At 40.2% G+C, this 27,557-nt stretch overlaps 1 protein-coding gene across 2 annotated transcripts; it reads right to left on the reverse strand.

Moving 5' to 3' along the window:
• Positions 1-630: 630 nt before the first annotated feature.
• Positions 631-27,557, reverse strand: LOC131229885 (biotin carboxyl carrier protein of acetyl-CoA carboxylase, chloroplastic-like). 2 transcript variants are annotated; one of them, XM_058225942.1, is made up of 7 exons: positions 26,770-27,556; positions 19,217-19,264; positions 18,969-19,123; positions 16,996-17,314; positions 2,227-2,298; positions 1,339-1,404; positions 631-829 (listed from the first exon to the last, which is right to left on the reverse strand). In XM_058225942.1, the coding sequence occupies exons 1-7, from the start codon at positions 26,947-26,949 to the stop codon at positions 806-808; spliced, it is 864 nt and encodes a 287-aa protein (XP_058081925.1). In that variant the 5' UTR covers positions 26,950-27,556; the 3' UTR covers positions 631-805. The 2 variants fall into 2 exon arrangements, with proteins under 2 accessions (XP_058081925.1, XP_058081926.1); XM_058225943.1 differs by lacking the exon at positions 19,217-19,264 and having other exon boundaries at positions 26,770-27,557.

The following is a 27,557-nucleotide window of genomic DNA, read 5'->3' on the forward strand; positions in this document are numbered from 1 at the left end:
TAACTACGAATGGCTACTGCATTTGATTTGTAGTGAATGACATAACATCCCAATGCACCCTGGCAGTATAACGAGTGATACATAGGCACTATGAAATTGTACAGGTGACTAGTACAAATCAAGCCATCTATAGTTTTTTGACAAATGGATTTCCAATTATCGTAGTTTTAAGAGTCGTTCAATGAATACAACTTTTGGTCCCTGCAACCTCTCGTGTACAATTTTGGAGGCCTGAATATCTCAATCATCACTCCCCCTTGGTGTATCAAATAACTTTTTGACTTTACAAGAGCCATCACATGATTCCAGATTTGACTTTGATTACACTGTCGATCCTTGTCACAGAGGTGGTCTACTTACAGGAGAAATGGATAGCATGCAGGCTCGTAATGATGATTCCTTATTATAGTCACAGAATGCAGGCTCGTAATGATGATTCCTTATTATAGTCACAGAATGCAGGCTCGTAATGATGATTCCTTTATTGTGGTCACCGCATGCAAGCCATTCTCTCTCTCTCTCCCTCTCTCTCTCTCTCTCTCTCTCTCACACACACACAGCCAATAACCACATGAAAATAAAAATACGAAACTCAAAACAAAAAAGACCAGTAACCCCACTAGCCGCAAGGAAATTTAACATGAAACTTAATTAAAATGACCAGGGGTAACCCCATTAACCACATGAAAATTTTAAAACATGGTACTCAATTGAAATAAACAAAACAGTAACCCCTCACTAACCACATGAAAAGGAAGCACTAAACATCTGACTATCAACTTGCAGCAAAGGTTCCATCTCTTCTTCATGGCTCGATGACAAATAGAGGCTGCATCAGTCAAACAGGAAGAAGAAAAAAAGAGCATAAGAGAATTTCATTTTAAACGATGTGGTGCACCAAGTTTAAAGTATCATCTGAAACCAATAATACCAGTATCACCCCATGAATGATATGGCTGTATTGGCCCAGACAGCCCAATACAGGAGTGATACAGGGTTGCATCGGTGGTGTGCGATACGATACCTGATACACCGATTTAAAACATTGGTGGTGCATCTCCTGAATAGAATTATGATGGAAGCATGGGCCAAGACCCTGCAGCCCACTAATTGGCAGCATCACCACAACTGATAGCTGTTACATCGATATGCCGACACCAAAAGTAGGTGCAGGCATTTCACAATGGATCATCTTTGATGCAATAAGGGAAGCTGATGATGGTCAGATGGCAGCTATGGAAATGCCTCAAACCAACACTTGGTGCAGGATGTGAATTGGAGCATCCATCAAAAGAAAATGCAAAGGTAGGGAACGAAGAGGGAGAAAGAGACGCTCACCATGTCTATGCTAACTGGTTTCCCATCCTCAGCAAGTACCTCAACAATTGTTCCGGATTGATCAGCCTAAAAGAAGATTAAAGATAGACAAGGCGATGGAAAGAATTAGACCAAATATTGCCTCAATTTCACAAGTCAGTCAAATATGAACTCTATCAAATTTGGACTAATCAGATTTGAATAGCTCCCATCATTCATGATTCGAAGAATATAGTTTTCATTCCCTAATTAGTGCTTGTGGTGGCAGGCCGGTTGATTGGTCTATAGAAATAGAATCACTCCCACACCAATCCCTTAGTGCATGGAAGTCATGGAAGTCGACAATAAATCAATACAGGAAAACTCACTCCACTTGATAAAGTTTGATGACTGAACTGAATTTTCTGGAATATCTTATGAATTTCTTTAGTCAAATTTGACTCTCTTTTTTTCTGTTTCAAATTTCATGAAATTGAGAATTTCAGATAACTCAAGCACTCTATATGACTTCAGAGTCAACCAGATTTGAGTTTTAAGACCTTAACGCATGCACCATGCTTCCATCTAATGGGTAGCCGATCATCTTGCAAGAGATGGTACTTATTAGACTGACATCATTAACAATGGAGTACTTTCTCTATATTAGCATTTTGTGCTTCCATCTATGATAAATAGATATGGAAACAACGAAGCATGTGTACAGCTTCTTTAACTAATATTGAAGTATTAGACAGTGGTATCTGGTATGATATGATACGATACGATACTAATAAATTAGCTACATACTAATAAATTAGCTATTTTGAAGTATACATATGCATCATTGTTTTTCATAGAAACAAAGTTGTTATGCACCAGAACATAGAATTACAAAGAGAAACTAACAACAAGAGAGGAGCATAGTCTTACTTCAATCTCATTCATCAGTTTCATGGCCTCAATGATGCAAAGGACCTGGCCTTTCTGGACTTTGTCTCCAACCTGAACAAGCACGGATCCACTAAGTGAAATTAGCAAAAATAACACATGCATAAAGATTTCTCAGACCAAAGTGGTGGGTATAAAGGGAAAATGCCACCCAAAAGCGGCAGCAAAATCCAATGTAATTCCATGACCTGGAGCAAATTTGGTAGGAATGGTATCCTAAGAAAGATTTGTGCAACCATAATCCATGTGCATATATTCACATGTGAACATACATGTATACATGCACAAATAAACCATGTATCCTTCCATACATCCATGCATGCACACATATTTACATACAAGTGCTAGTTTGCCAGTGATGCAATAAACGGTGATTATTCCCCTAACCTATGCAAGTGTTTACATAGTGCCTAGAAGAGTTCGAACATGTTTTAAAGTCAATTTTTACAAAGATACATTACATGAAGATCACTCGCAAAAAACATGAAATACATAACAATCAGTTATGAATTAATCACATTATTGTATATTATTTTTTCTCTCATTAAAAATGAAACTACATTAGTCTGTTCAAAAAAGATGAATCCTGATTTCTTATTTCAAAATGACCTTCTAATATAATTAAGAAATCCAAGTCCAAAATCTCATCTTCTCAATCTAGTTAATAGTTCGGGCCTTCTATATGACTTTTAGAAGGGTTTTGCAGATTCCCACATCAGTAGTAAGGTATTTTTGCAAATACCCACATAAAAATATATGTTTTGCAAATAACCACATTGCTAATTCACCTTTATTGCAAATACCCACATTCTGCTAGTTTTTCATAATTTTTGTTAGCATCCGTTGGAAAACGACAGAAATGACGATATGGAACACACCTCAAGATTCACCTCCATGGGAAGAACATAAACCCATTAATTTTCCTCTATATGAAACATACTACCAAGGGACCTTGTTCGAGTGGTAGATCTCCATATCAGGATCCATCCAGGGCTAGCAGCAAGGTTCGATCGAGAGATCTCTCGTGAGGTTCGAAAAATCCATCAGTTTCAAGAAGTTGAGCCGGCACCTATGGGGGCTCGGAAGATCTGAATGGGGATTTCATACGAGACTACATATCCCATCAGAAGAGACTTTCTGGTTCTTGAAATGGTAAGGAGTTTCAAGGCATTAGCCGAAAAGGGAAGAAGTGGTGGTGGAGGAAGAAGCTTTTGGGGAGGAGTCTAGCTTTGGTACGAACCAATATCATAGCTTGAAATCTCAGGACTGTGGCCTAAGGGAGTTTTGGGAGTTTGAACTCCTCAACGGTTCCAAAGGACAGGTCAAGGTTGGTGCAAGGAAGAAGGTTAGTAAGCCCAAATCCCAGCTTGGTAACATTAATCCATTGAGAGAGCCCCCCCACCCTTTATGGATAGATTTCTTGAAGAATGGATGGAGGTTCATTTCCAAAGGGTTTTTGGGAGATTTGGGAAGTGAGGGAAGTGGTTGTCCCTAGGGAAAGAGGATTATCCTCCATAAGAGGATTTACCTTTTGTGAGGATGAACGATGATGAAGAGCTTCCGAGACTGAGAGCCATTAAAGTTTTGCATGGTCAAAAGTTCTAGGGGAAGGAGATGCGTTTTCATGTGGCTCGCTATGGTCCATAGAAGGTGAATCAAGAGAATAAAGAGCTAGGTCGTAACATTCTTCTCAAATAGCCCTTAAGGTACATTTCTGTAGCTGTGTCAGAGGGTGTTTTAGCCCCTGATGGTTCCTCGATATCCTACAAGGAAGCTCTTCTAGGGTGTGTGGCAGTTGAACCCGCCCTCCCACTAGGAGATCCAGACCCTGATCCTCCCCCTCCTTTAGTTATCCCCCCCCCCCCCCCCGGTTGGAGACTCCTAACATAGAAGTGTCTAGGAAAGCAAGTGAGGCCCCTTCAGTGGTTGTCCCTATTTCTGTGCTCCCGAAAGCTAGGGAGGCTCTCCAATGGAGTCTAGTTGTGACTCTTCATCAAGGTTTTTCCCTTCGCAATCCTTCTATATGGTTTCAGTTTTACAGCTACCTGTGTCTGAGAGATGTTATCTTAAGACACCTTAGTCCTTGGTTGTCTAGGTTTCTCTCCAGTCTTTCTTAGACATCGGCCAGATTGTGTTCACAGGTAACATGCATCAGGTTGGCCCAATGGAGGCAATTTGTAAATGGTCCAACTAGTCATTCTTTAGGACGGTCAATTCCTAGTTCATCTTCCCAGAAGTTCCCTTGGAACTTTGGTTTGAAGAGTTTTGTATCTCATTGGGGTCCTATGTTAGGGAGGTCGTTCTAGTCGATCAGGCAACCAAGCGCTAGGAATAGCTCCACTCAGTTTGGCTTTTGATCTGAGTGAAGAGGACGGCGGCGGTGTCTACCTCTGTGAAGATCGTCGTCAGAGAGGATTCTCTCGAGATTTAAGTGATTGAAGAGAATAGGGGTTCGGTTCAGTCTGTGGATGAAGTCTATAGGAGCTCTCATGGTTGTTTTAGTCACCCTCCTATAGCAGGGGCTCTGGTCGCCATGACTAAAGGAGCTCCTGGACTGGTGTCTCATGGATCACCTTTCCATTCAAGCCCTCCATGTGAACCATGTGTCTCCACCATTTCGTTTCCCACATGCGAGGTGAGGGCTCCCACATGTGTTCCAGTCGATGGACACCCAGTCTCAGCTCTTCAGATATCTGTCCAGGGTGATCTTTTTCCTCCTAGACTTAGCCCCAAGACCCCTTTTGCTCGGGTGATAATATCGTTTCTCGCATCCTGGGAGATAAGTTCAGGAAATGTCGGCTTCGCGTGATGTTTTCTCACATCCTCAAAATATCTTAACTATATTCTCTCCTCCCTTAAATGAGACAGTGGGCTCAAGACTTCCCTCAAGCATCACCCTTGCCACGTGTCGCGAGGAGCATATCCCTGTGCTTGAGGTCATTAGCAGATTGTCAACCAAGGTCGTAAATATCGATCCTCTCTAGATAGATAATATCTCTAGCAGTTAGGAAGTCATTAATGAGGGAGTGACGTGTCCTCATTTTAGCACAGCTGGAGAAGAGTGTGGGACAGTTGTCCCATAATCTTCTGTGGCAGGTGCCGATTCACCTGAAAAGGAAGAGGTTGCTTTGATGTTAGCTGATAAATTGGCCCATTCGACTATTTTTAGAGATGACATGTGTCAGGAGCAGACAGTTCTTGATCCCGCCAAATAAGGAGTCTTTGAATATTCCAGAAGAAGGTTTGGCCCTCTCTTGTCCCTCTGCAGGGGTTGAGAACTCTTCAGACTTAAGCTCGCATTGTTCAGATGATGTCTCGACGAATAGTAGCTTTGAAGAAGACTCCCGGTCCCTTGGAATATCTCTCCTCTGACGTCTTTCCCCTCCGGATGTCCTCTCTTCTCAGATCAGGTCAAGACCAAATGGGAGTGTTCTTTCGGGTTGCTTGATCTCAACCTCCCTTTCTCTTGTTCCAGTTGAGATTTTTCATACTCCTCCCCTCTTCACCTGTTTCTCTGGTTCCCCTCCATTCTATTCTAGTTTTGGTTTATCCCTGCCGGTCACTCTTCTCTTTCGATAGATCATTTGGCCTTGATAGCGATCCCTTAGGAAGCCCTCTCTCCTTATGTTCCTTGTTTACCAGAGGTAGGGGGGTTGGGAGGTTTGGCCTAGGCTTCTTTGGAGGGAGCTTTGGAGGTTCCCCCCCTTACGGCTTCTTTTAGTTTGGATGATCCTAGGAGTTTTCAGGTTTTTGTTCCCCTGTCTACCATTCCGGTGGAGGTTTTAAAGGGGTTAGTTTTGAGCGATCAAGAAAACGTGATGGGTTAAAGATGTTGTGTGCTATGTCGGAAGGTGTGTTGTTTGGAAACCGGGAAGAAGATTATATTGCTCTTTTCAAGTTAGTTGTTGATAGGGACCTTCGTGTTACAGTAGGTGGGGTTCCATCTCTAGGCTCCCCGAGATCTTTCCCCAGCAATAGAGAGCTTTAGAATTTAGGAATGTGTCCAGAAGGCCTTTTGGAAGATATTCCTGGGCAAGAGAGAGGGTAGAGGCGCTAGCATGGTTCTCCGATGAAGATCCTCTCTTGGTGTGAGAGGTTTAGGCTGCTCTCATAAGCGATGTCAGGTTAAGGAGGTGTTCTCACTCTAAAGCCCGCCTGATTATTCTTCAAGAAACTAAATTGCAATCTGTGGACAGAGATATTGTTAACTCTATTTGGAGAAGGAAAGGTAAAGATTGGGTAGTTATGGATGTTGTGGGCTTGGCAGGGGGATTTCTAGTTCTCTGGGATTCCTGCTATTGGGCAAAGGAAGATAGTTGGTTGGGTCTGTACTCAATTAATGTAGTGCTTCACAAAGTTTCTTTTGGGTTTCATTGGGTGTTCTCTAGAGTTTATGGCCCAACCAGACCGTCACCATCTCTGTACAAGGATAAATGGTTCTTACCTGGTTTGTTGGAGGTGATTTTAACGTTGTTCGGTTTATTCATGAAAAACAAAATGGGAATTGGGTTTCCTCTTCTATGAGGGTAATGCAGGACATGAAATTCAAATATAATATGCAAGATTTTCAGACTTTAGATCACACTAGTTCAGAAACAATTATACAAAATTCCATTTCCCACACAAAAGTTTAAGCACTCAATTAAGGGGAATCTATGCAAACCCAGGCCTACACAGGCTAGGGCTGGATCAATCAAAGTTATAGACGAAACAGTAATCAAAGGAGAGTAAATTTATCCACATATGCACAGAAATATTTTCCCAATCCAAGGGATTCACAGGTTTCAAATCGGGGAACCCTAGGATTAGAAAAGATGGACATAAAATTGGGGATTTGAGTAATTTAGGGTTAAAGTTAGGAATTTGGGTCAAAGAGGGGTGAAAGAGAGGAGAGAGACGTACCAGAGAAGCACCACATGCGTGGACAACGCTGAAGGCCCAGATGCACGTGTGCTGGAGGTGTCCCGCACGTGTGTGGGGCCCACAAATCAGAAAACGGTCAACTTGGCCCTGGTCGGCCAGGGGTGGGCCACAAAACCCCCAAGTTTCGCTACGATCCGACGATCGGTCTGTGCGCGGTACTCCGCCAAAGTTTCAGCCCTCCTGCAAGGCTAGATTCCAGAAATTTGTTGTAGAAGAGAAACGTCTGCAAAATACTAATGGATTTGCAAGGAGGATGGCTGTAGGAGGAGAAATATGGAAGGCAAAAGGTGGGGGCGAATCGGGATAAGTGTGGCTTCGCACCACGGTAATCAGCCCTTCGAGGAAGGGAGGGTTTCACACCCAATTGGATTTCCACAACTAAGAAACTCAGAGGAGTAGAAAAAACGCAAAAATTTTATTAATCTTCAATGAATAAAAAGACTACAAGGGGTGCCTATTTATAATAAAACCCCCTACCCCAAAACTCGTGCCATGTACGCAACCTATTACTTGGAGACGAAGTAATAAAAAATAACAATTAATCAAAGCAATCTAGTCCATGATATTCCTAATAACAATAATAAGCAAAACCCAAAGTACTAGATTAATTAGACTAGTGGGATTGGTGATATTTACATGACTATCGGGTCCACTCCAACGAACCAAAACACCGTCCTCTAACTAGGAGGCCCTCCCTGGACATCGTCATCGATCCGGATTGATGGTGGGGGCCTCCTCCTTGCGTACGTGAGTGGAGGGCGTGCGAGTGCGCGTGCGCGTGATGTCCCCATTAATTCTCCCCTACTGCGAAGATTTTGCCACTGGCGAAATAAAACTCCTAAACTACTCCAAGATGTCAGGATCAAGTCTCTAAAGCTCCTCCTCAGTGAGTCACGTACTGCCTGAAGCTGGGTGTGACTTCCACTTAATCAGGTACTTCTGAAACCCGTTGTCCGACATTGATACTATCTGATGGTCCAGAATATCCTCTATTTCCTCTCTGAGTGTGGGGAGGGTAGGTACGAGAGGAAGAGGCCAGGAAGAAGGGTCGAGAAGAGGCCATGGATCAAGGGACAGATCTGGGGAATCGGGACGGCAGGGTGAAAGGCCGGACAAAGTATCAGTGGTCCCCTGAAAAGTAACTAGATCCTCCACATTGAACGTGTAACTAATTCCCATGGAAGGTGGAAGATCTATCATATACGCATTGAGACCGTTTCATTTTATAATTTTGAAGGGTCCAGCGCTACACGCGTGTAATTTACGAACGGCCCCCTAAGGGTATCGCTCGGGCCTAATGCGAACCATCATAGTCCCCCACACTGAATTCCTTAAAACGTTTATGCTGGTCTGCAGAAAGTGTGTAATCTTCATTACTAGTCGTGATCTTCTGCCTGATTTCTTGATGCAATAAATGAATTTAATGCACAAAGGACACTGCATACTCTGATGGCCTATGGAATAGTGACATAAGGACAAGATCAATAGGCTTCCTAGGAACAACATCACACCAAATTGTGGCTTTATATGACCCAAACTAAATAGGAACAACACAACGGCGCCAATCATCAGTATTATTTGCTTGTGTAAAGGGGCGACGCACAACTGCAAGGGTCGCAAACTCTCGTGCTCCCTCTTCCTCGTCACTAGGGGCTTCTACTGGTTCATATTCTTCCTCCTCACTGTCACTCTCTGGGTGCACTATTTCTACTTGCCCATCAATAAGGAACACCTTGGTGCCCTCTCTCGTACCACACTGCTGGGCAAAGTGACCAAACTCCTGACACCTAAAACACCTAGTTGCCTCGCTTCTGCGCAAGCTAGACCCAACAACCTCTTTACCCTTATCATCCTTGGGCCTGGATTGAGAACTGCTAGAAGGTTTGTCTTGGTATCCAGTGCTAGGCTTAGCCCTAGAAGGGTTGGTCTTAGTACTAGAATCGTGAAAATCAAACCGCCTTCCCACAAATGCTTTAAGGTATTGCTCGACCTCCAACACTGCTTAGTACATCTGTTCAAGAGTGTCTATATCCTTGGCGAGCAACTCTCTCCTAATGTCAGAATGGAGGCCCATTTTAAATCGAGCAAGAGTGAGTACGGGATCCTCATCAACTTCACAACGGGTCAAGTACTCTCCGAACTTCTCAACGAATTCCGCCACACTCATGGAACCTTGTCGAAGAGACTGTCATTCCTCAATCAACCGTAAGCAATAAGAGAGAGAGGTACTTCTTAAGAGTTTCTTTCATTTCTCCCCAATGGACTATTTAGGGCTCCCTCGTCCTCTTTCTTTCGCTCGACAGTGGCCCAAAACCTCTTTACTTGGCCCACAAGCTTCATCTTGGCGAATTGGACTCGACGAGTATCCGTCATGTCATACCACTCAAAATAGTGGTCCATATCCGCCAGCCAGTTTAAAAAGGCTTTAGGGTCCAAGTGGTCATCAAACGTAGGGGCATCTACTCAACTCCCTTGATCATGGGTCATATTGATCATGATGTCCCTCGCGGGGTGGTGCACGGGTGTGCGCCCATGACCGGTTTCTTGCCCACCTCCATTCCTTAGTCTAACCTCTTAATCACCTGCCTGAGATTGAGCATCTTCCCCAATGGTGGGGGTTTGCCTGGGCGAAGGTCTCTAGTTGGGTAATGCACACATTAAACTGCTCAAAGCATTGGTCCATATGTTGTTCCAAGCGCTTACCCAAAGACTCAAACTTCTGGGTCAGCTTATTCATTGACTCTTGCAATTGCTCCATGATTAGTGTAGGGTGCAAGCCAAAACCACGACCCGTACGTGTGGGCATACAACTACTAACTCAAGGACCTTCTAATACGACTATATGTGCCTAGATGGGACTAAATGCTCCTATAAGACACTATATGGGGGAAACGACACAATACTACTCAATTTCCAGCAACTTATCTACCCAAAGAATCTGTCAAGAGACTCCAACAAAGAGATATGGGGATTTTCTAATAGCAGAAAATTTAGCAGCTTATATCAGGAATTATGAACCTCTAAACAGCTCTATATGATGATACTTGATGCATAATGGACACAAATAAACTAAACCCTAAACATGCAATGCATTCCCCTAAAAAAATAAACTTGTTCTCTGATACCAAATTTGATGCAGGACATGAAATTCAAATATAATATGCAAGATTTTCAGACTTTAGATCACACTTGTTCAGAAACAATTACACAATTCCATATCCCACACAAAAGTTTAAGCACTCAATCAAGGGGAATCTATGCAAACCCAGGCCTACACATGCTAGGGCTGGATCAATCAAAGTAATAAACCAAACAGTAATTAAATGAGAGTAAATTTATCCACACATGCATAGAAATATTTTCCCAATCCAAGGGATTCACAGGTTTCAAATAGAGGAACACCAAGATTAGAAAAAAAGGACATAAAATTGGAGATTTGAGTAATTTAGGGCTAGAGTTAGGGATTTGGGTGAAAGAGGGGTGAAAGAAAGGAGAGAGACATACCAGAGAAGCACCACATGCGTGGATAGCACTGAAGGCCCAGGCGCACGTGTGCTGGAGGTGTCCCGCACGTGTGTGGGGCCCACAAATCAGAAAACAGCCAGCTTGGCCCTGGTCGGCCAGGGTTAGGCCACAAAACCTCCAAGTTTCGCGATGATCCGACAATCGGTCTGTGCGCGGAGCTCCGCCAAAGTTTCAGCCCTCCTACAGGGCCAAATTCCAGAAATCTGCTGTAGAAGAGAAACGTCTGCAAAATATTGATGGATTTGCAGGGAGGATGGCTGTAGGAGGAGAAATATGGAAGGTAGAAGGTGGGGGCGAATCGGGGTAAGTGTGGCTTCGCACCACGGTAGTCAGCCCTACGAGGAATGGAGAGTTTCACACCCAATTGGATTTCCACAACTCAGAAACTCAGAGTAGGAAAAACGCAGAAATTTTATTAATCTTCAATGAATAAAAAGACTAAAGGGGTGCCTATTTATAATAAAACCCTATACTCCAAAACTCGCGCCATGTGCGCAACCTATTACTTGAAGACGAAGTAATAAAAAATAACAATTAATCAAAGCAATCTAAACCGTCCATGATATTCCTAATAACAATAATAAGCAAAACCCAAAGTACTAGATTAATTAGACTAGTGGACCATGATCATGAGAACCCATGATGGGATTCACATGACTATCGGGTCCACTCCAACGAACCAAAACGGTGTCCTCTAACTAGGAAGCCCTCCCTGGACGTCGTCATTGATCTAGAACGATGGTGGGGGCCTCCTCCTCCTTGCGTACGTGCGTAAGGAGGGCGCGAGTGTGCGCGTGATGTCCCCATCAGAGGGTCTTCTCGAATTGGGTGAGTAAAAAATAAATTGTTAGACCTACCTGTGGGAAATGTCAATTTCACTTGGTCCAACTAGAGTTCGAAATATCAGTATCGTGTTACATATCGCATTCTTGGGATAAGGATATGTATTGGTTATCGCATGAGATATATTCGTTGTATCGTATAATGTATCGCTGTTGTTGGGAACATGGGGAAACATTGGGACATTGGTTGAATTTTTTAATGAAACTTTGGTGATTGTTAAAAAAGATATCAATACACTTAAAAATCAAAACATTACAAAAACCAAGTACACATAATAGATTTTCTTTGTATGGGGTCCTAATTTATGCGTTGTCTAACTGAATTAATGCAAGTAGATTCAATGTCTATTCATATAATTTATAAATGTAAGAAGACATGTGGAAACACAAGCAATACATTCAAAAGCAAAAGAAGAATCACTAGATTAGGTTACATACATGTTTGATTTGATGTTTGACACAGATTGTAAACGATTTGCGAGAAATTGGGAAATTTTGATTCATTTTTTTTCAATTTTTCGCAACTCGGCCCATTTCCTCCGAATCTAGAAATCGAAGCTCTCAATCCATGATTTTTTATGCAAAACATGAAAAATCATGGATTTGTAACAATTTGACACTAATTTAACATGATTTACAGAAAATAAAAGGATCAAAATTCGAAAATGCTCACCAGATCGAACATGTGGGATATATCGCACTACTTGTGCGTTTCATATTGCACTGGTGGGATACAAGATATATCGTGGGATATATCGGCCGATACCGTCGATATTTAAAACATTGGGTCCAACCATCGTACACCCCCTGTTCGCCTTACTAGATAAATTTTTGGTTTCTCCAGATTGGGTCCAACATTTTTTGCTTGCTCGTTAAAGAGGCTTGCCCAAAATAGTTTCTGACCACTATCCTATTCTTTTGGAAGTTGATGAGATCAATTGGGGGCCAAAGCCCTTTAGATTCAAGTTTTCTCAACTCCAAGAGGGTTTCTGCTCTCTAGTTTCGGAATGGTGATCCTCTTTTGATATTGATAGTTTTCTAGGTTTTAAGCTTTTTAAATAGATACAGATATTGAAGATTAAATTGAAAGCTAAGCATCAGGAAATCTTTGGTCAAAGAGAATTTGGGATGTCATCCCTACTCTCTATTATTTATCTATCCAAGCTTTGTATGTCAAGAAGGAGGCGACTCATGGAGGAGGAGATCTCTTCTAGAGCTAAGTTATCCTCAAACTATTGTACTAGATTTAAAGAGGAAATAAAATGGCGTCAGCGATCCCGGGCTATCTGGCTTAAAGAGGGTGATCTTATAACACAGTTCTTCCACAGAATAGCCAGCATTAGGGCACTTGCTAATTCTATTTCCTCTCTGGTTGTGGATGGCAAAGGTATTTCTGACAAGGATAGTATTTGCAATTCTATTGTTAGTTTCTATTCAAATTTATTGTTGTCAGAAAATGTTTCTCGCCCTTGTATTGATGATCTGGTCTTCAATTGTGTTTTTTTTTTTTGTTTTTTTTGGAAAATGTGGCTTTCTGGAAAAGCCCTTCCTGTTTGATGAGATTAAAGGTGATGTTTCGGATTTGGGGAGAGGAATCTCCAATTTCTGATGGCTTCCCCATAGTCCTTCACCAGTCCTTTTAGGACCTGCTAAAGTCAGATTTTTCTAGTTTTGTAGTTGATTTCTTTGAAGCTAATCGACTACCATCTTGAAATGGGAAGCACCTTTTTAGCCCTTATTCCTAAGTTGGAAGGTGCTATCAATCTTAAAGATTTTTGGCCTATCAACCTATTTGGCAGTCCCTAGAATATTTTGGCTAAGATCCTTATTCAGAGATTTAGACTGGTGATCCCTAAGATTCTCTCCCTTTCAAAGTGCTTTTGTGCAAGGTAGGCAGATCTTAGACAGTGTCCTTATTGCCCAAGAATGTCTAAACTCTTGCAATTAGGCCGGTAGGCCGAGAGTGATTTGCAAGCTTGACCTCGAGAAGGCCTATGATCATGTGGGTTGGTCTTTCTTAAACTATGTTAGGCAGGTTGGGTTTGGGGGGTAAATGGAGCGCTTGGATCTGATCCTGTGTTTCCTTAGCTCAGTTCTCGGTCCTCATTAATGAATCTCCCTTTGATTTCTTTAACGCTTCCCAGGGTCTCTATCAGGGAGATCGTTTGACTCCTTTTCTTTTGTGATTCATTGAATCTTCAAGTTGTATGTTATCCAGGGGTCCGAAGGTTTTCTAGGTGGAGAATTACACCCAACATATCTATCACCTTTTGTTTGTTGATGATACCTTGTTGTTTTGTGAAGCTAACAAATCTATGGTGTTTTCTTTGAGCATGTTTATATGTTGGTTTGAAGTGGTCTCAGGTTCGAAGGTGAACTTGTCTAAAAGTGAGTTTTTTTAAGATCAATTTATCCTTAGAGGTTATCTCTAACTTGGTTGAGTCTTCTAGTTGTAAAGTTGGGTCCCTGCCTACTACATATTTGGGCCTTCCTCTTTGTATAGGTAAACCTACTCTATTGTTGTGGGATAAAATCATCAAAAGAATGGAGGGGAAATTATCTCCTTGGAAGAGGCAGTTTCTCTCCCTGGGGCGTAAATTAACCCTGATAAAGGCTTCTCTCTCAAATCCGCATGTTTATTATATGTCATTATTTCATTGCCCCAAGTCAGTTCTCCTCTAGATTGATAAAGTCCATAGGGAGTTCTTGTCGCAGGGAAGCTTTGTCTTGAGGAAAATCCCAATTCTTAACTAGAAGGAGGTTTGCTCCCCTTTATCAAAGGGAGGAGCGAGTATAGACAGGTTAGATTTGGTCAATGAGGCTCTGTTGGGTAAATGGGCCTAGAGGCAATGTTCGAAATATTGGTATCGTGTTACATATCGCACACTTTGGATACGGATACGTATTGATGATCACATGGGATATATCGGTTGTATCGCGTAATGTATCGCTATTGTTGGAAACATGGGGAAACATTGGGAAATTGGTCGAATTTTTCAATGAAACTTCAGTGATAATTAAAAAAGACATCAATACACACTTATAAATCAAAGCATTACAAAAAACAAGTGCACATAATAGGTTTTCTTTGTATGGGGTCCTAATCTATGCGTTGTCTAACTGAATTGATGCAAGTATATTCATATAATTTATACATGTAATAAGACGGGTGGAAACATAAGCAATACATTCAAAAGCAAAAGAAGGATCACTAGATTAGGTTACATACATGTTTAATTTTATGTTTGGACACAATGATTGCAACCGATTTGCGAGAAATTGAGAAATTTTGATTTCTTTTTTCAATTTTCCGCAACTCGGCCCATTTCCTCCAAATTTCAAAATCGAAGTTCTCAATCGATGATTTTTCATGTTTAAATCATGGATTTGTAACAATTTGACATTAATTTAACATGATTTACAAACAAAAAAAAAAAAAAAAAGGATCGAAAATCGAAAATGCCACTGGATCGAATATGTGGGATATATCCCACTACTTGTGCATTTCGTATCACACAGGTAGGATACAAGATACACCATGGGATATATCAGTCGATATCATCGATACTTAAAACACTGCCTTGAGGTTTGGCCAAGAGGAGGATAGCCTTTGGAGATATATTATTTCTGCTAAATAAAAGATGTCTCCTCAAGGCCGGTGGACTAGATCTTCCTCTCTTTATCGAGATTCCTTTTCAGGGAAAGGAATTGCTAAGATCGCCCCTAAAGTTTTTGGAAGACTAACCTTTGCTTTAGGTAATGGTGTGAGGATCAGGTTTTGGTCTAATCTATGGTGTGGCAGTCCCTCCCTCTTAGTTGTTTTCCCTACTCTAGCTATTGTTTGTCCCCTTACAAATATTTCTATGGCAGATTGTTTCTCTGGAGAGGGAGAAGGGGAATTGGCTTTCTCCTTTTAGAAGGAATCTTTCAGATTCCGAAATTCAGGATCTAATGGTGCTTTTATTTGGGAGAGGATTAGGTGAGACCCCAGACTCACCCAAGATGGTGCGACCCTTACCATAGGGCCCACCTATTCTATATCCACGCCATCCATCCATTTTTCCATATTATTTTAGGACATGAACCCAAAAATGAAGTCGATCCAATTCTCAACTGGACCATAACTTAGGAAAATGTGGTGATTGTCCATTAATGGGCCACAAATGTTTTGGATCAAGCTGATATTTGTTTTTTCCTTTCACCCATGTTCATGTGACCTTATAAACAGGTTGGATGACAAATAAATGTTACGGAAACATTACGGTGGACCCTATGAAGTTTTTAATGGCAGGGCCTTCAATCACCAGTGTTTCTTATGGTATGGTCCGCCTGAGTTTTGGATCTACTTCATTTTTTGGATCATGCCCTAAAATAATCTGAAAAAACAGATGGACAGCATGGATGTAGAATATATACATCAAGGTAGAATAGGATGCTTATGGTAGATAATCTGAGGAAAAGAGGCATGATTCTTCCTAATGTGTGCCTGTTATGCCTCGAAGATGTGAAATTTGTGGGTCATCTCTTCCTTCACTGCTCTTCCCCCTCAAAAGTCTAGTGTCATGTTCTTTGATTGGTTGGGGTCTCGTGGGTCATGCCCATCTCTATCGATGACCTCCTTTGTTCTTAGCACACGGATCCAGGAGAGGTAATTGAGAGAAAGAAGTGTAGGACACTTTTAATGGTTGTCCTCTTGTTTTAGAAATTTGAGGGTCTCTTTTTTTTTTGGAGGGGGGGGTGGGGTTTAGTAGGTTTTATTGTTGTTCAAAGATTGCAAGCCTTGAGTCCTTTTAGGGTCTCTCAGGATTTTTCCCCAGACACGGGGCTGGGTTGTTGTATTCGAGTTTTCCTTTCTTGTATCTGTTTTTGTTTCCTGCTTTTCTATTTTTGGCTCTACCTAATAAAATCTTTCATCTTTATATATATATATATATATAAATAATAATTTTAATTGGGTTTTTTTTTTTTTTTTTGGAGTTGGAGAGAGAGGTTTTAGAGTGGGGATAGTTTCATCATTTTTTTTCAAAATGTGCCAAAAACATTAACAACCATTACAAAAACTAACCGAAAGTGGGTATTTGCAATATCCACGAATTAACAATGTGTTTATTTGCAAATATATTATTTTTGTGGGTATTTGCAAATACCTATTATTTAGATAGTTATTTGCAAAAATAAAAACCTTCTAAAAAAACTTTACCTCAAAAAGAAAATGAGAACTTCAAGATTTTTTCCTGAAAATAGAAACAATATTTCTTTTTCTCAGGAAAATATCCTAAAAAACAAGCTTCCCATTTTTTGAGGAACTGTTTCTTGAAAATAGATTGTGTTCCATAGATCTATTTGGAAAACGCATGGTCAAACAAGTCAGTTAAGAAACTATTAGGACCTAAACAGAATCTGGGAGATTGTGGTCTATTATTCTGCAAGACAGAAGGCTAAGGTTTTCTACATAGATTACCTTGACAAATGGTGGCTCCCCAGGTGCAGGACACCGATAAAATGTTCCAGCCATAGGGCATTTTAGAGGTGGATGGGATGACTTGCTCGATTTTGCTGGAGCAGGGAGTGCTGGAGCTGAAGGAGCAGGACCTGGAGGAGAAGGTGGGGCATGAACTGGTGGCAGCTGAGAAGGAAGCATGGCTTGTGGTGAAGAGTGATGCATCATAACAAAGGGCGCCGTGGCTGCTGGCTGTGGCAAAGCTTCTCTCTTCCTTATTATAAGCTCACAACCCTGTTGTTTCAGCTGCAGCTCCATAATATCCCTTGAATCCACTAGCCTGAACAGGAAAAGGGGAATAAAAAGGCATTATTTTAATAACCTCAATGAATATTCTCATAATTGAATCAGATAGTAAAGCGGTAAGAAAGAGGGATTAGAAACAGAACTTTATGTAAGAGAAGAAATCAGAAATTTATTGAATAACTTTTAACAAAAAAATTTATCATTTAAATATAATGGATAAAATAAAAGAGAGGCTTGCTGATGAGCTACTGTCTATTTTGTAACATTCTTTCTAATTACTACACAGATGAATAGTGAAACGAAGTCAATCAGACCATTGATCAGGTCTTCATAATAATGTTCACAACCTCAATCAGACATGCTCATTACATTTCTGAATTTAATTCAGCTGGGACACAGAAAAACTTGCCTGTTCAGAAAAAAAGAAAAAGAAAAAAAAGAAGCCAAATCAAAGTCAACTTACCTCTTTTATAAAACCAAAGCCTGGAGTGAGATGATATACAGGGCTTGTCCAAACCAAGACAACTGAAAGTTCTGAGTGGATCATTGTTCCATGTTTCTTTTTTCGTGTTTTCTTTTGTTTTTTTCTTTTTCTTTTTCTTTTCGAAGGATTAATTGCTCCAGGTATCACTATAGTAATATTCAATGTTTCAAAAACAGGGTGGGAACCAAACTAGCAAACTCAGGAGTTCGATCAGGCAGGCCCAAACTAATTTGCACGTACTAGTTCAACAAAAGTGAATGGAATTTAATTAAATTTAACAAGAAAATAAGAAAGTGTAAGGAATGGATCACACTCCAAATAAATTATCCAATCATCTTGTTCTTGAATTGTATCATCTCTTTAAAATCAACTAACTGGACAAGACTGGCGATAGTTAACCACCTCTTTTTTTCTGGTGCCTTATCACATGTACACGTGGCATGCACTTCAATCTACAGTCCAAAACACAGGACCCATTGTAGATCGAACATAGCCTGAAAATAAGCAATCCTAATTTTTTGGCTGTCTAGTTGTGTCACACTTGTAGCCTGCCTATGATTCGATTTTTTGGGCCAAGCAATCCACATGGTAGAGCTGACCAATGGTCAGGCTGGTCTTGGACATGGGTACCATACTGAAATGTGTCAAGGCATTTAAACGTGTTGGACAACTCAATTTGATTAATGAACCCCTTCAATAATATGCTTTGCTTTTGTTTATTTAAAAAACCTTTGCCAACAGTACTAACAGATAATTTTGTTTTAGTTGAAATACAGGTTGTGAACATGACCGATTTGGTTTCAAGTCGTGTAAATGCATATTTTGCCAAAAAGAAGAATGCAACTGACCAGGCGGTGCAATCAGAATGTTATAATATTTACATTTAAAAAAAAAAAAAAAAACTGGTTTGAGGGAAGAAACCAGGGCGCACAACCCGCCAAGTTCAGCCCCACAAGTCAAAACAGCCAATCCATTCCAGTTTCTAAAACACTGGTTATTTTTCACCTTTCATCATTCAACATAAAAGAACTTCAAAAATCATTTGTGAGTGATTTTCCTATGAGATCCAAATCATTGTAGGGTTTGAACCAGAAATTAAAGAATTTTCAACATCAGCTTTAATTCATAAACTAAGCTAAACAGTTCAACGCCTCTAAAGAGCAACCGGTAACCAAATGCAGTTCAACAAAAGTGATGTGCTTACTTAACCAGGCTTGCCACTTCAGTCATGAATGCAGAGATGGAGGCATCAGAAAGACTGGGTTCAGTTGCTGGCTCAACATCTTTACTGTCAGATGACAGGACTTCCAACTTGATTTGGGGGATTGAGGTGGAATTCGATGATTTCTCCACAGCAACCTTTGATGTAGAAAACAAGCGCAGTAAAGGCCAAGAGCAACATTTCAAATAAAAAATAATGATGACAACAATGAATTGCTTCCAGTAACATACTTCATTAACCTGGGCCTTGCAAACAGTTGACTGATTTCTATAAGGACCCTACAAAACACATGGAAAATTAGATATCAAATAAAGGATTGATTGAGGCATCCTACTCAACATCAAACAGCTGTGTAAGAACAACATGGTTTTCCACATTTTAATGGAACCAAATTTTTCATTTTAAACTCGTGTTAGTGTGAGATCATACAGTTGGCTATTAGAAGCTAACCTGCAACCCCACCTTTTTGGTTTAAGAGAGAACATACTACCATTAACGATACGTACTAGGACCAAGATATTAACATCCAATGATCACACGTGTCGATTTGAGCATGAAAGTGATCATTCCCAACATATGTATAATGTGCCTGAGGGATGTTTTGGTGAATAGCTTTTTTGAGTTTGTTCTGGTGGAAATTTTTAATCTCTTTAGGGCCGACTGGATTATCCCTAGGCCAATGAGTGGCCCTCTCCTTTTTTGTTCTTTTCTTTTTTCATCTTTTGTCCAACTTCATTAGTGGAACCCTGGAGCAACTCGTTCTTGGGTCTTCCCTCTAAAAGAGGGCATACACTCCCAACTCAACTCTCAAATTGGATGTGATCAATGACTCTTTTCAGGCAATGCAGGTAGAGCTGAACATGAGTCGAGCTAGCTCGACAAACTCGCTCGAATCGACTTGGTTGAGCTCGATCCGACTTGACTCGCAATATGGCTCGGGTCAGGCCAAGCGCCAAAAACTGTAGCTCAAATAAAATCGAGTCGAGGTCGAGCTTGGTCAGGCTCAAATCGACTTGAAAGGAAACAGAGCTCAAACCCGACTCGAACTTGACTCGCTCGAAATTTATATTATATTATATTATATAATTTATAATATATAAGTTTTTTCTTTTTCTTTTTTTTTTTTAAAGTAAAAAGTAAAAAACCCTAAACCCGACCCTACCTGGCTACCCCTTCACTTTCCCCTCTTTTCTTTTCGTTTTACCCTACCCAAACCGAGCACGAGCGAGTGGCAGTCCGACAGACCCCACCACCTTCTCTCTCTACTCTCTACTCTCCTTCAATCCTTCAAGCCAGGTAAGAACATTTCTGATTTTTTTTTCCTTACATGATGCAATCGAGTTGGGTTAGGCTTGCATTGGGTTGGGTTAGGGTTTGGGTTGGGTTGCGTCGGGTTAGGTCAGCGTCAGGTTGGGTCAGGGTTTGAGTTGGGGCAGGGTTGGGTCGCGTCAGGTTGGGTCAAGGTTTGAGTTGGGTTGCATCAGGTTGGGTTAGGGTTTGGGTTGGGTTGCGTCGAGCTGGGTCAGTTTCGAGTTAGGTCAGGGTTTGAGTTGGGTTGGGTTGCGACGGGTTGGGTCAGGGTTTGGGTTGGGTCGAGTCGGGTTGGGCCAGCGTCGGGTTAGGTCAGGGTGTGGGTTGGGTTGTGTCGGGTTGGGTCAGCATCGAGTTGGGTCAGGGTGTGGATTGGGTTGCATCAGGTTAGGTCAGTGTCGAGTTGGGTTAGGGTTGGGTTGCATGGGGTTGGATCAGGGTTTGGGTTGAGCCAGGGTTGGGTTGCATCGGGTTGGGACCGTTGGGTCAACGTCGGGTTGGGTCAGGGTTGGGTTGCGTCGGGTTGGGTCAGGGTTGGGTTGCGTGCGGTTGAATTTGAATTCTTGATTACTTGAGAAATACCAAACTTGTGTAGACTTGTATTTGATTCTTAACTTCAAGTAAATTGATTTGTGTTTTATTAAAGTAATTTACTTAGATATGATTCTTAATTACTTGAATAGTTGAATTCGAGATTACTTGAGAAATTCTAAACATGTGTATACTTATATTTGATTACTTGAAATTGATTTATGCTTAATTCAAGTATTCAACTACAAATCATATATTAAATATATGATTTATAGTTGTATACTTCAATTAAACACAAATCAATTAGTATTAGAGAGACTCTACTTGACACCTGATAGATGAATTTAATAATCTACCTACCGTTTAAGAATTCATATACAATAAAGTGTATTTAAATCAATTATTGGTTTGATATTCTTTATATATATGAATTCTTAAATTGTCCAAGTTGGACAGTTTGGTAATATATCATGTACCTTAATGTTGCTTATACAATTTACATAAAGTTCGAGATTCGGTGCATCAACCCAATTTATTCTCCGAATATATGGTTCTCAACTGATTGACTGTCTCCCAACTGTGAATAACAGATAATGGTGATAACACTCAAACAGTAGAGAATTTTTACATATATTTGGAGAATTGTGGGGAGATGCTGCCGAATTTTCGACTCACATGTAAATTGTGTGAGTAGAGTACATGATATATTACTGAATGGGATAAAAAGTGAAATTAAAATTTTAGGAGACGTTAGAAAATGCCTACTTACAAATCACATATTACAATCATACATTCCAACTTCATACATCTTACACGTGCTTTCTTATTTTCATATTTAAGTATGGCTAGTGAGGATGTCCCTAATACCCCTGGTGCTGGTGCATCTGCCACATCCCCTCTAGTTGTTGATGTTAAACGAGGTGAGAGAAACTTAAATTCAAATACGTCTAATAAATGAGGAAAAAAAAAAGCAGTTTGATATGATTTTGAGGAGGTTGAGGTAAAAGAATCTTCGAATCATATTATCAAGGTTAGATGTAAGCATTGCAAGTCAACATTCGCAAAGCATTCTGGGGGATCAACTTCACATTATCGTAGACATAGTATTAATTGTGCTAAGAACTCGAAAATCCCGTGTTCAGGCCAACAATTGCTCTCATTTGCCTCATCTGGAGAAAGCGACTCCAACATACAAGCATGAACTTGGCTCTAGTTCGTCTATAGGTGATGACAATTTTCTCGATGAGTACTTCTTAACCTTATAACAAGATGAAGCGAGTTAGTAAACAAATGAGTTAGAATTAGATGTATATCTCAAGGAGCCAGTCGTGAAGGTCTCCAATCAAGACTTTGACGTTTTAGATTAGTGGAAGACTAGAGCTCGTGAAGAAAAATACCCGACACTATCGTTAATGGCTCGAGATATTTTATCAATTTCGATAACAATAGTGGCATCAGAGTCCGCATTTAGCACCGGTAGTAGGGTGGTGAATAAGTATAGAGGCTCTGTTACACCTAAAACAATTGAAGCGCTCGTTTGTACACAAGATTGATTGTGTCCAGTTTGGGGTGGCAGTTCATTTGATGAAGAGAATGATGAAGAGGAGGAGACTGAGAGTCTAGATGAGACTAGCACTGCACCTTCATATGTTTAAAGTTTAAACGTTGTTTTAAATTTTTTGCACATCTTCATCTTATTACTTGTTCTGTAAGACTTTAATTTCTGTTATTTTTGGAGTAGAGTAATTGACATTGACATTGAAATTTTGAACGTATTATAATTTATTTCTTGTAAATTATATTGGCTTCATGACTTCACCTAAAAATGTTATTCTTTATTTAACAAAAGTCCTTGTGCAGAAATGTCATCTGATGACCGATCCGCCGACATTTGACATCTGGAAGAATGAATATTAAATACTGTTTGTGTGGAGAAAAATTCGTGAACAAAACAAATCGGCTAAGAATACACTTATCTGGTCGGGAAGAAGACGCAAAACCATGTCCTAATGCCTCGCAGGAAGTACGAATTCTATTCCAGGCTCTCTTGAACTCAAATAGGAAAAATCACACCCCCTCCACACCAAATTCAACTAGCCACAACAAATTATCATAACAAGCCTATTATAATATATGAAGATTCAGAAATAGAAAGTGTAATGAATTAGTAAGAAAGAAGAAGAGGAAAATGTCAGATTAAAAGATCTAGAAGAAGAAGAACTGAAACTTGCCTTGAAGATATGTAGGGAATGGGCGGAAGCATCTAGATATCGATGTCCTCCAAGACAACATGATGTCGAGGCAGGGCCAAGCATGGAAACAAAGAAGAGCCACAAAACATCAAAGTTTCTCTCCAGGCTCTCCTCAATTTATAAGATGTTGGGAACTCCTTATAAATCGACTCATAAAGAAGGATTGAAAAAGTTAGCTAGATCTATACAAGAACATGATGGTGAAGTTTCACTACCTTCTGATTCGAAAGAAGTAAACAATTACCTAGGAGAAGATAACACATCTGAATCTGCAAACATATTTCTTGTCGTCAATGAAACTAAAAACGCATCAAGTGGATGGGATGACAAAAGCAATGTTGATGGATCAGGTTCAGATGAAGGTGATAACTATCTTATACACCGGCCAAGAAGGCATTCCTCATATGGACCATATTAACAAGATGTTGATGAATTTTAAGTAAGTTTATGGTTTTCTAGTAACATTCTCATATTGTTATTTGGTAGCTTATAATAACTTGCTATGCACTGCTACTGCACCTGTCTCGGTTCTAACAATCTTGATTTTTATCATTTTAATTATTTTATAATAATTTGTAAAATAATATTAAACAAATCATATAATTTGACTCGACTCGGCTCAAATAGCTCGCTTGACCCGACTCAATCCCAGCTCGACCCAACTTGATCCCAACTCGACTCGACTCGAACTAACGAGCCAAGGTGAGTTAGAGGGGTGAGCTCGAAGACCGAGTCGAGCTAAACTCGAGCTTTGGTCATGGCGGGGTCGAGCTGACTCGAGCTTGGACTAGCTCGACTTGAACTCGACTCGTGTACAGCTCTAAATGCAAGGTGTAAGAGTACAAAGAGGAAGGTCACTAAACTAGAGAAAAGGACAAAAATACCCTCCCTTGTGGTTATCAACTTACCACAAGTGGTATTTTAGTCACTTCGCTTCATTTTAAATAACATAGAATTAAAGCAAACAAAACAACAACTATTCTTATCAACTATATGACCACCAAGTCCACAAGGTGACCATGTTGGGCCCACACATGCAATCATGAAGGGTACACATCTGTCTTCTTGCACAGCACTCATTTAAAGGCTCTTATTGCAACAGCATGCCATGCAATCAAACTTTTTTCCAACATTTTGAGTGCATCTGCCACTAGGAAAAGAAATGGAAATAAAGGCTCCCCATCTCAAACGGCTTGATCCCCCTAAAAACCTTTTTAGCAAACCATTAAAAACTAAGTATATTACCATGCTAACACATTCATGAATCCATCTTCCCAATTTAACACTAACACAATCCAGTTTACATTGAATCCATAATGCACACATTTGCGTAAAAAGAGCAATGAACAACTTCCAAAATCGTCGCAGGATAACCTATATACGTGTCCTTGTAAGCATCCTGGCAACAGGTTAGTGATGGGCAGTGGAAATGACAGATCCGTAGTCAACTTAGCAGGAATTGGGTCAAATTACACAGGAGAACCTCAAGTCTAAGGAAAATTTGAATTAAATTTCACTATCCAATTCAGTATGTAGGAAACCCTCATTATAACTTATTAAAGGAGGAGGTTTGCTTAGACTTTAAGCTAACTTAACCAGTAAGCAAGCCCTTACTTGACCGTGCTAATAAACCCTAATTAAATAATGTTTATCGAAACATTTTATTAAAAAAAAAAACGACAACAACAACAACTAATAACATCTATGGCCCACCGATGGCTTCGATCTTCATGTGGTACTAATCCGCCGTGGATTCCACTTTTTACACAATTTTAGTTCTTGCTATTGGCTACATCAGACTCCTCATTTGGATTTTTTATTTTAAAAAAAGAAAAAAAAAAAAAAAAAAAAAACCATCCTCAAGTCTCAAACTCATGTTGGTACTTTGCTAGATTCGCCTTCGTCTCACTCCTTCATGAGCCTTGGTAGGAGCTGATGATGGAGGCCAACGTGTCTTATCAATATCTCTTGTGTGAGATGGCATTATACATCATGCCATGTCTACTTTCACTCCTTTAATTTCCACATGTTGGGCATCAGCTTCCTTCCACTTTTTATTTCGAAGTGGATTTGCTAGTCTTCAAAATACAGATCATTGATACATAGCGTCTTTCCCTCTTGATCAGCTTCTAAATTTCATAATCTTCAATCTCGTCATTATTCTTCAATTGATGTGCTCTAAGCATTGTTGGGATGGGATCAGTACCCCCACTCATATTCAATGACCTCCTTCGTAGTTGCAGTCCTGAAGATAAGATTGTCAAACTTTCCATCACCCTTGGCATCAATCCCATCATTGGTTTTTCATACGATTAGCTAATCTATTGGTAAGTTCCTCAATTGATCAATCCATGAATACATAAAACAATCCATTAGTGGATTTTACTGTTATCATCATGTATCACAACACTTCCAAGCACATCTTCCTTCACCTCTGTCAAGCTTTCCAAGCAATCTGCATCTTCCTCAAATATCCACTTGAAATTAAGATTTTCAAGGTCTAGATAAACCCATTCGTCCTCATGAAGAATATGAGAATACAACTTTATAACTGAATCACATTGTTTACCTTTTTGTTTATTCTTTCCCCATCCACCATCAAGATATGTATTCGATTGCATCCCTTCCCAGATTTGCAACTCCATGAAAAAATGTGCTCCTGTCCATCCCCCTCTTAAAATTTAAATTTCTGAGGCTTATGCCTTGGTATGCCTCGAGGATTATGCCTTGCCTCAATTATGCCTCAAACCTTTATAAAATTTGTTGAAAACTTCAGAAGTTGATCAATTTTATTTTTGTCATTTGGAAGTAAAACTTGCAGACAACTGACATAAGGTTCAGCTAATTAGTTGACTGGCCTGATTCTTGGGCCAGGACATCAACATAGTGGGGCCCAACTTGGTGGCTCAGATGTTCTGCACATGTGCGAGCTTGGCAAATATGCACTGCACTGCACTTGTGGGATCAGTAAACCTCACATATAGACATCTACACACATTTTGTAACAGTTACTGGGTTTTCTCTGTTTTAGTCTTCCTAAGTTTTAGAAATTGAAGAGATTGAAATTTTTAAAAGAGCACTTAAAATGAGTAATTCTTGGATAGATTGCATATCTCGGGATTTCTAAAAGGAACTTGGATCGCTTAATTGTGCATGGAAAAAAAGTGAAGGAAGAAAAGTTGCTTCTTCTTCTGACAAATAGTCGCAGCAGCAGCGAAAGAACAGACTATTTGGCAACTTCTTCCAACAAGCAACACAAACTCACTTCACTCTTACATGGATATCTCAAGAAACATACAGTGACTAGATGTAGCCAAGTTGACATTGCAACAACATTATTTTCCAAGAAATTCACCAAATTGTAGGCTGCTCTTATTCAAATAGCTAAAATATCAATAAATGGGACCATCAGATAACCTCAACACAAACATAAACAAAGTAAAACAACTCAAATTGTCAAAAGAACCTGGGGCAATCAAGTTGCTGTTGAAATCAAATCAATTATTAGATGATCAATTTAACTCAAACAAAACAATCGCTAAAGCTGTAAATATTGAAGCAATTACAAATATAAGCACCCAATTATTCCTACCATAGCAATCTAATGAAGAAGCATCAAAACCATCAGAACCATCAGAACTTGCTCAATCTCGATTTTCACATGTTACATTAGAAGAAGATGCCCTTACCTGGAACCTTGTAACGGGTGACTGATCTAGTGAAGATCCAGCTACCAACGTAGGCCCTGCCTTTGAATGTGGAAAAAATGAAACCTTTGACTGCTGCTGCTGCTGCAGTGGATTCAGCTCTCGCAAGAAGGAAGAGGCAATGGCGGAGGATTTAGGGCATGGAACTGAGAATGAAGCCATGGATTAAGAAAAGAAACGTCCAGATCTCCAAAAAGAATCCAAAAAAGAAAAAAAAAATGCAGATATTCAAGAAAAATAGGAAAAAGAAAGCAAACGTAGAGGATCTGAAAGGCTTTGATTTGTCAAAACAGAGAAATAGCCCTAGCCCGAGAAAACTCCCGGCAACTAAAAAAAAAAAAAAAAAAACTAAAAATTCTAGTTGAAAATCAGATAAACAAGAAAATGCAGTGGACTTGACACGAGAAAAGACAGAAAATGCCGAATGGAAGGTATTCGAATCGAGAGAAAATCAAGAAAGAAGAGCTAAAAAATGCAGAAAAACCGTGGAATCTGCACGGGATCAGAGGTAGAACAGAAAGAAATCCGACGACTTCGAGAGAAGAAATGAGAAAGAGGGAGAGAGAGAAAGAGAGGGTTTTGTAGGAGGAGAGGGCGATGAAATCGAGGTGTGGTGAGAAGGGACGGGGGTGGAAACTTCTAAAAAGGATAGATGGGATCTTCTTTCTCGTTTAAGAGAGTTCGATGAAAACGAGGGATGGGATTATCAGAAATCATCGCCCCATCACTTTTTTTAGGCCTTCCCTCCAACCATCCAACTGCCGTCAACA

Source organism: Magnolia sinica, chromosome 16 (assembly GCF_029962835.1).
Source record: "Magnolia sinica isolate HGM2019 chromosome 16, MsV1, whole genome shotgun sequence".
NCBI lineage: Eukaryota > Viridiplantae > Streptophyta > Magnoliopsida > Magnoliales > Magnoliaceae > Magnolia > Magnolia sinica.

Excerpts from the sequence above, each read along its gene's own strand:
- LOC131229885 (XM_058225942.1), bottom strand. The coding sequence starts at position 26,949 with ATGGCTTCATTCTCAGTTCCATGCCCTAAATCCTCCGCCATTGCCTCT. Across the intron at positions 19,265-26,769 it reads CACCCGTTACAAGGTTCCAG|GGTCCTTATAGAAATCAGTC; the intron begins GTAAGGGCATCT and ends TGTGTTTTGTAG. Across the intron at positions 2,299-16,995 it reads GGGAGCCACCATTTGTCAAG|GTTGGAGACAAAGTCCAGAA; the intron begins GTAATCTATGTA and ends GTGCTTGTTCAG.